The sequence below is a fragment of the Musa acuminata genome, chromosome BXJ3-10 (genome assembly GCF_036884655.1).
Source record: "Musa acuminata AAA Group cultivar baxijiao chromosome BXJ3-10, Cavendish_Baxijiao_AAA, whole genome shotgun sequence".
NCBI classification, from domain to species: domain Eukaryota; kingdom Viridiplantae; phylum Streptophyta; class Magnoliopsida; order Zingiberales; family Musaceae; genus Musa; species Musa acuminata.
Window position 1 is genome coordinate 21,113,054 of NC_088358.1, and position 9,447 is coordinate 21,122,500.

The 9,447-nt window shown below is 35.2% G+C and overlaps 1 protein-coding gene and 1 non-coding gene across 2 annotated transcripts in view; one reads left to right on the forward strand and one right to left on the reverse strand.

Moving 5' to 3' along the window:
* Positions 1–8,828: 8,828 nt before the first annotated feature.
* On the reverse strand, positions 8,829–8,910 carry TRNAS-AGA (transfer RNA serine (anticodon AGA)). Its single transcript has one exon. It is a non-coding gene; the product is annotated as a tRNA-Ser (tRNA).
* A 408-nt stretch (positions 8,911–9,318) lies between these two features.
* Positions 9,319–9,447, forward strand: part of LOC135650383 (LYR motif-containing protein At3g19508-like) — a 598-nt gene continuing 469 nt past the window's right edge. Inside the window, exon 1 of the mRNA XM_065169641.1 lies at positions 9,319–9,447. This exon is cut by the window's right edge and continues 146 nt beyond it. Coding sequence (XP_065025713.1) covers positions 9,429–9,447 — 19 coding nt within the window. The 5' untranslated portion in view covers positions 9,319–9,428.

Sequence of the window (9,447 nt, forward strand, 5' to 3'; positions counted from 1 at the left end):
TTGAGAATATATTTGAACCAGAGATTCAATTGATGGTTAAATGATATATTGGCATGTTTAAAGCTTGCACAACACTAAACCCTAATTCTTATTAATAATATTTACTATCAACTTTCGGATTGAGAATTTATTTACAACCAAATATCTAATTGATAAATTATAAATTACTTATACTTTATTTGTACAACCATGTGTTACGTTTACATAGTTTAATCAAACACTCTTATATAACTTTAGATTAACCAATATGTTCAACTTGATTATTATTTGTTATACCATTTTTCTTTAAATTGAGAACTTGAAGAAAAAATTACCTACAGAAGACTTAAAAAGATCCAAGTGATGCATCTCCAAGAGTAGAAGTATAATTATCTTTGTTGTCGAATTCACTTATTATTTTTTATAATTCTTATAAAATATATAGCACCCCAATAGGTCCCATATCGAAGTCAATATCATATATTATGACATTATAGAGAAATAGTCAGATCCAAGTTTTGTGAATCGTAATCTAAATAGTATATCTTTTAAAATTATTTTTTTTGTACAATGGATCTAAAGATCTTTTTTGGTGAATCCTAAATTTTTATTTGGAAGGAAATTATGTCATGAATATCATAGAAAAATCTCTAAACACTAAATCAGTCCTATCAATATAATTATTTACATAGATATCTAACTCCTTTATTATAGAATATTCATTAATCTTTATAGCTTCTAGATCATAAATAATAATTATCCTCATATTAGCATTAGTAACATTTTCTTCTAAATCTTTAATGATCGGCTTTATAAATCTTTTTTTTTATAAGGAGGTAAAAATACTTTTATGCTTCTCATAAAAATAAAATAATTTAATCTAACAAAATTATCTACTCCAATAAATATCAATCTAAATCTTACTTTTGTATAATTTTGACATTGTCAATATTACTCAGAATATTATTGAGAGAATATGTCATAGTTGTGTTAGGATCGGAGCGGCACTAAGAGGGGGGGGGGGGTGAATTAGTGCAGCGGATTAAAACAATCGTTTCGACAAATCTGTCGTACGATAAAAATCGAACTCGGAAGTGCTTAACCTGAATGCATGTTCGTAAAGATATGCAACAAAGGTAATGAGAAAATAAAGCACGTAAGAAGGTTTGCAGTAATGTAAATAGCAATAATGAAATGCAAATCAGAGATCACGCCGATTTTAAAGTGGTTCGGTCAAATGACCTACATCCACTTGGGAGGCCCTCTTCGATGAGGCTCCCACCTTCCACTAGCAAATCTCTTGAAGGGGAAGGGTAAATACCCCTCTTACAACTCTTTACAAGCGATTCACACTCTTATAAATTTTCAGCAAGAAAGAAGGAGGTGAACACTCTAGCAAATTGAAAACAAGACTTGCTAAGACTTTTCTAAGACCTTTCTCTCAATCAATTGCTTCTCAAAAAATTGTGTTATCTGCTGAGAAATGAGGGGCATTTATAGGCCCAAGAAGATTCAAATTTGGGCTCCAAATTTTGAATTCTCTTGGGTTTCCGAGGCCAGCGGTGCCACCGCCTGTTAGTGTCTGACACTGACAGTGTACTGGCGGTGCCACCGTCAGACCTCTCGAGTGCTGGGCGGTGCCACCGCTCAGTCCAACGGTGCCACCGCTCAGTTCTCGGGTTCTGGGTGGTGCCACCGCTAAATCTGGCGGTGCCACCGCCTACACTATTTCAGCTCACTGGTTGGGCTCTAAACTTGGCCCAAACCAGTCTGAACTCGAGCCCAATTGGCCCCTACTTGGGTTCTAGGATTAACACCTAATCCTAACCCTAATTAATGTGCTAACTACGTATTTAAAGATATTTTCTAAGCTATTACAAAGTCTGTGAGTCAAGACTTCTTCCGGCGAGCTTCCGACGAACTTCCAGCGGTCTTCCGATAAACTCTCAGAAACCATTCTGTAGACTCCCGGTAAGCTCCTGGACTTCACGATTTGATCTTGACGAGTTCCAATGAGCTTCTTTGGCAAGCTCCGATCTTTCTCGGCGAGCTCCGTGAACTTCCAACGAACCTTCCGGCGAGCTTCCGAAAAACCCTTTGGCAAGCTCCCTACTCATTCTCGGCTAGTTCCGGCAGCATTCCCGACGAACCTTTGGACTTCCGTCGAACTCTCGAACTCGCAACGAATCCTTCACGCTTGACTCCGACACTTTGTTTCGCTTTATGTCTTCGTCGTTATCGTAGTTAATCCTGCACACAGAAGCTAAAACTCTACTCCGATCTAGACAATTATTACAACGTGAATTGACATTCTGTTGCTCAGCACATCATTGGTTGGCGCTTCGTCCGATTCTTTAGCCCATCGTCCTCTCTTGCGGCTTGTTGCCCAATCGGCGGTTGACCTCCGCAACCCCGATATTCTTGGCGCAATTCCGCTCTCCTTGGCCCGATGCCCGACGTCCGAAGCCTTCTGCTGTCCAATATCCTGACGTGATCTCCTCCGGCGCAATGTCAATTCCTCCTACGTCAACTTTCTAATCCTGATCGAGTAGACCTGCATCACTCAAAATGCTTTTAAACATCTAAACACAATCAATTAGTTTCATCATCAAAATTCGAGATTCAACAATCTCTCCCTTTTTTATGATGACAACTAATTGATGACTAACGGAGTTAACCTTAACTCCCTGGAGTTTAACTAAACTCCCCCTATCAATATGCCATTGATAGAACACTTGGATTATCCCAAATCCAAGTAACATTCTTCACATGTGAAAAACATTTAAACCATCATGCAAATATATATAAAATATTCAATTCAATGCATGAAGTCATCAATATACTTCTCCCCCTATGTCATCAATAAAAAGGAGAAGTAGCTCTAGCTATTTTAAAAGATATGCAAGTTTTGCAACATAAAGCTAGATTTTCATCACAACATATAAGCACAAAAGCATAGCAAGATTCTTAAGTTCAATCATGGCAATTCAACACTTGCTTCTTGTGCAAGATTGCACTTTGCTTTTCTTTGCATGTTCTAACTAGCAAAAGCTTTCTCCCCTTTGTTTTTGTCGAAAAGAAGGGAAGAGTACAAGCTAGCCAACATTTGCCTTGAGCTAGCAATCTTTCTCCCCCTATGTCATTGCCGAGAAGAAGGAGAGGAACCAATGATTTAAACTTTTACATAAATTATGAATTTGCGTCAATCAATATTTCAATCATCACATGATACATACAAGACAAAAATGCAAAGAAATCATGTCATGAAAGGCATCAATTGTTAAACATGATATGATAATAGTCTCAAAATTTTCAATTTGCAATACATGTAATACATTGCAATACTAAAAAATTTAATATGATGCTTTTAAGGATATCAACCTATTTTTGATACAAAGCATGGCAAGAGCAATTATATTGCAAGTTTTCTATGTTTTGCATTTTTTGCTTCTTTCGAGATAGCAATTCTTTGCTTCTCTATAAGCTAGCAACTTTTACGATATGCAAGTTTTACTACATACAAGCTAGCAAATTTAAAGATGTGCAAGTTAACATATTTGCTTTTCTTTGCAATGTGCATGATAGTATTTCTTTGTATTGTTCAAGAAAGCAAATTATACATCATGCTAGCTAGCATATTAAAGATGTTCAAGAAAGTATGCTCTTTCTTCTCTTTTGAGAAGTGTCATTTTTGCTTCCTTAGCAAAATACCAAACTAGCAAGGGACCATGTTTTACATAAGGCAAGCAAACAATTTGGCAAGTGTTACATTTGTATCTTTTCTTTAGATGTGCAAGAAAGTAAGCAAATTTTTACATTTTCTTGACTTGTGCAAGGTAGCTAATTTATCTTTGAGATTACCCTTTACATCAATTCAAGATAGCACATTAGCAACTCTTTCTCTCCCTTTGTCATTGGAAAAAAGAAAGGAAGATTCAAGTCATGAACATCAAAATAATAATTTTATCATGAATATTTCATCATTATGTGCATCATTATTGCATGCATAATACCAAATCATCATATATATTTTCAAAACATATAAACTCATCATTATATACATGATTTCAAATCATCATTCATATCATTTCAATTATTATTTCAATCATCACTATAACTCATCATGCACAAAATGTAAAATCATCTAACATGATACAAACATTTATTTTCAAAATATTTATCACTATTTTCATGTATGATAATAATGTATTCATGATACACATTATATGCATATATCATCACAATACAAAGCAAATGCATGCATAATTTCAAATTATAAATGTTTCAAATCATGATGGTATTAACTTGTTAAATTTCATCCGACCATTCATGATCATAACTTTTCATTTGTATGCATCAAAATAATATCAAGAGTATTTCATGCATAATTTTATATCACCACATAAGGAATATCAAGAAGAAAGTAATTAGGTGATGCGATAAACATTTCATGAATACAAGGAATTGTATAAAAATCATATCATGAAAGATTAGAACATATGAATACCAAAAGGCATGATTTCTTTTTGAAAAACCTACTCATAAATAATCAAAAGAAAATCTTAGGAGAAAAAATCTTGATTCATAATAAATATTAATTTGTAAATATCACGGAATCAAGATCATGATTTTGAATAAAACTCATTCAAATTCAAATCGTCCAAATCATCAAAATCTCAACATTTCTTTCAAGAGATTCAAAATGGCATAAATAATTTTTGGTCTCTTAGGTAGAAATCAATAAGATAGAGAAAAAGAAAATTTTTAATAAAAAATTCTTTCCTCCTTTTGTTTCAACTTATTGATTGATTCCACACATGCATGTCCTTTTTTTTTTTTTTTAATCCATGCATCATCGTTTAAAATGGAAAGATCAAAAATCATAAAAAAAAGTGCAACACATAATTCAAAAAAAAATTATTTCAACTCATTACTTCAAGTCAAACATGATTTCATTTAATCAAAATTGAATAACTTCAAGACCAATAAATCATCATGTATAACAATCATCAAGTATGACACAAACATTTCAAAACATTTATCATAATAAGGCATATAAGCCAAAGAAACTATTAAATATAAAGCATATTCATCAATAATGGTTTCATTGGGCATAAGGCATTTTCAAACAAAATCATTTTGTTATTTGTTGTAGTCATACATTTTTCTTTTTAGGCGAATCTATCTTTTCATGCTTAAATTTTTTAATTTTTCAAAGATGCTAAAAAGAAAAACATGATATAATTTTTGAAAAACAATTTTTTATTTTCTATTCCTACTATCTAAATTAAGCACTCATGAAAAACTTCAAGTAATTTCAAAATAATTTAAGAGAGTTGAGTTACTTACCTTGTAGTCGAAGCCCACGCCCCCCATCTATCTCTTGACTCGAAATGGGAGCAGGTTTGAAAAAGGATCTTAGAGTGTCTAGGGTTGGGCCGGGAGGGTCTCTTAACGCCTTCTTTTTTCTTCCCATCGGAGTTATTTCACAAGGACTTGTCATGGTAAGGGAGAAGGGGGAACAAGCACACTTGAAGAACGCAGTACAACCCAATTCATCATTTCACCTTTGGAAGTTCTTGATTCATCCTTGGGTGCCTTCCTTTTCTTTGGCCTCTTCCTCCGTTCAAGTTCATTGTTTATTTTATATTTTTGTTTAATGAACTTATTAAGAGTTAGTGTTTGAAGTTCAAGTTCATCATTATCCTCATCACTTGAGTCATCGCTCAAGTAGTATTCATTTGTCCGGAGTTCCAAATCCTTCCTATTCTTTGGAAGTGGTTCAAATGTTCATTATGTTCATCATGTGCATTGCGCACCATTTCATATGTCATCAATGAGCCGATAAGTTCTTCAAGTGGAAAAATATTTAAATCTTTTGTTTCTAGTATTGCCGTTACTTTTGATTCCCAAGCTTTAGAAAGTGATCGTAAAACTTTACTAACAAGCTCAAAATTCGAGAAATATTTGCCAAGAGCTTGTAAACCATTGACGACATCTGTAAAACGAGTGTACATGTCAACAATGGTTTCGCTCGGCTTCATTCGAAAAAGCTCGAAATCATGCATTAAAATGTTAATTTTCAAATCTTTAACTCTAGAAGTGCCTTCGTGTATGATTTCAAGAGTGTGTCATATGTCGAAAGTCGTTTCGCACAAAGAAACCCGATTAAACTCATTTTTGTCCAAAGCGCAAAATAAGGTATTCATAGCCTTTGCGTTTAAAGAAAAATACTTCTTCTCCAAATCTGACCATTCGTTCATCGGTTTAGAGGGAAGTTGAAAACCGTTTTCAACAATATTCCATAAATCCAAATTCATAGAAATCAAGAAAACTCTCATTCGAGTTTTCCAATAAGTGTAGTCCAATCCGTTAAACAACGGTGGACGAACAACCGATAAACCCTCTTGAAAGCCATGAAGAGCCATTTCTCTCGGGTGTAAATCCGAAATGAGAAATACCGGGCTCTGATACCAATTGTTAGGATCAGAGCGGCACTAAGAGGGGGGGGGGTGAATTAGTGCAGCGGATTAAAACAATCGTTTCGACAAATCTTTCGTACGATAAAAATCGAACTCGGAAGTGCTTAACTTGAACGTGTGTTCGTAAAGATATGCAACAAAGGTAATGAGAAAATAAAGCACGTAAGAAGGTTTGCAGTAATGTAAATAGCAATAATGAAATGCAAACCAGAGATCACGCCGATTTTAAAGTGGTTCGGTCAAATGATCTACATCCACTTGCGAGGCCCTTTTCGATGAGGCTCCCACTTTCCACTAGCAAATCTCTTGAAGGGGAAGGGTAAATACCTCTCTTACAACTCTTTACAAGCGGTTCACACTCTTACAAATTTTCAGCAAGAAAGAAGGAGGTGAACACTCTAGCAAATTGAAAACAAGACTTGCTAAGACTTTTCTAAGACCTTTCTCTCAATCAATTGCTTCTAAAAAAGTTGTGTTATCTACTGAGAAATGAGGGGCATTTATAGGTCCCAAGAGGATTCAAATTTGGGCTCCAAATTTTGAATTCTCTTGGGTTTCCAAGGCCGGCGGTGCCACCGCCTGTTAGTATCTGACACTGACAGTATACTGGCGGTGCCATCGCCAGACCTCTCGGGTGCTGGGCGGTGCCACCGCTCAGTTCTCGAGTTATGGGCGATGCCACCGCCTACACTATTTCAGCTCATTGGTTGGGCTCTAAACTTGGCCCAAACCAGTCCGAACTCGAGCCCAATTAGCCCCTACTTGAGTTATAGGATTAACACCTAATCCTAACCCTAATTAACATACTAACTACGTATTTAAAGATATTTTCTAAGCTATTACAAAGTCTGTAAGTCAAGACTTCTTCCGGCGAGCTTCCGACGAACTTTCGGTGATCTTCCGATAAACTCTCGGAAACCATTCTGTAGACTCCCGGTAAGCTTCTAGACTTCACGATTTGATCTTGACGAGTTTCAACGAGCTTCTTAGTGCCGCTCCAATCCTAACAAGTTGATGATGTATCTTCTTTATATGGTTACTGTCTATTAGGTTTGTGTTATGTAATTTGTATGAGATACCTTTAGACAATGTAGGAGGATAAATATCTCCTTCTGAAATATCTTCTAAGATTAATTAGTCTTTTCTTCTTATCTTAGCTCGAGAAAGAAATCCTTAAAATAATACTTTCTTTTAGTAATAAATTTTATTTTATTTTATCTTCTTCTTAGTCAAAATTAATTCTTCTTTTTTTTTTCTTGGGAGAGTGACATAAAATCTCTATCATTTATCACATCTTTAAAATCATCTTAGGAAATTTCTTTTAAACCTTTTGATCTCACAAAAAGTCTTCATCTTAATTATATTATTTTTAGTATTTTTAATCAAAATTATCATTAATATTTTTTTATATTTTATTTTGAAGGTGATTAAGAATCGATAATCTCAGTTTCCAAGAATCATAACTACTACGGTCCCATTTGAGATTCACAAACTAAACCTCAAAGAACTAAAAGTGCATGAAATCTCAGCACAAAGAACACAACCAAAGCATTCAACCAAACAGATCCAAAAATCGGAACTCTATAAAACGAAAATAAAAGCAATCAAGAAACTTGTGATGCCACCTCACCTCCAAGAATCATGCTCGGGTGAGATTTATGAACTGAATCCCAAAAGTACCAAACAACCACCTAAAGAAATGAATCAATGCACAAGGAAAAATCAAGAAAGTCTTTAAGCAAATAAATCAAAATATCTAAACCCATGAAACCTAAACACAAACAAAAGCAAAAGTAATCAAGAGACCCGCATCACACCTCCAAGAACCAAAATCCAATTCGAGAACTAAGAATTAAACCCAAGGATCTGACCAAATAACTATCCAAAGAAACTCTAATATGTATCATGATCCAAGGGGAATAACTAAGAAATGAGATTTTGGTTATGATGGAATATGAGATTTGAATTCATTGCAATCACGATCGTTGTCGCCTTTCTCTTATATCCTTTCCGATCGACGAGGACAGGAGGTATCTGAGTTGCTCAAGGGCAAGGTATATATACATTCTATCCTCTTCGCCCTTTTTTTTTTTTCAAAATTTTATTTTTATATTTATATTTATTAAGAAAACTCATGGTCTTGATAATAAAAAATAAAAATATTATAATGTGGTCTAAAAAATATAATTTACTTAGTAATAACAAATACTTAGTAGTTTTCTAGATAATTTTTAGAAATTATACAATATAATATCAAGTAAGAAAAACTGGATTCAATAATCTTGCTTACTAATACCAAATCACGTCATGGCTTCAAACAGACACACATTATTCCAAACTCGAGTGTGATATGATACACGTTAAAAACGTGGTCGGCAGGATTCGAACCTGCGCGGGCAAAGCCCACAAGATTTCTAGTCATGCCCGATAACCACTCCGGCACGACCACACGTCTGGTGTTTTACTGTTACTTAATAATATATCAACATGTTGGCTCCACAAGTTATTGATGCCAGCAGGTGATGCAAGATCAGGAAGACGCACGAGAAGCACGCATGTGCATTATATATTGTAGCGGTAATCCCACTGATCCAAATTAATGAGGAGTTTGAATGTACTATTCATGCCACGAGAGTGACGGCAACGCACCATGGTATCATATAGCTACGACACGTGTCAGAAAATAGATGAGTAGTCTGAATGTACTATTCACGACACCGCAGTGATGACTAACACGATATGGGTTTGTAGGTCTGACACGTGTCAGAAATATAGGTGTAATTACTTAATTGGTAAATAAAATTGCATTCTTACCTTTTATTTGTCTTATCTTTACCTTTCCTCGATGTGGGCCTTTTGGCCCCAAATCCGGCCACTGACACGTCTCATCTACGTGTTGCGTTGGTTGCCGTGATGGAGTAGAGAGCATCACATTACCGCTGCGATCGGCGGGCGCTGAGGGCGTACATGGAGGTGCTGAGGCTGG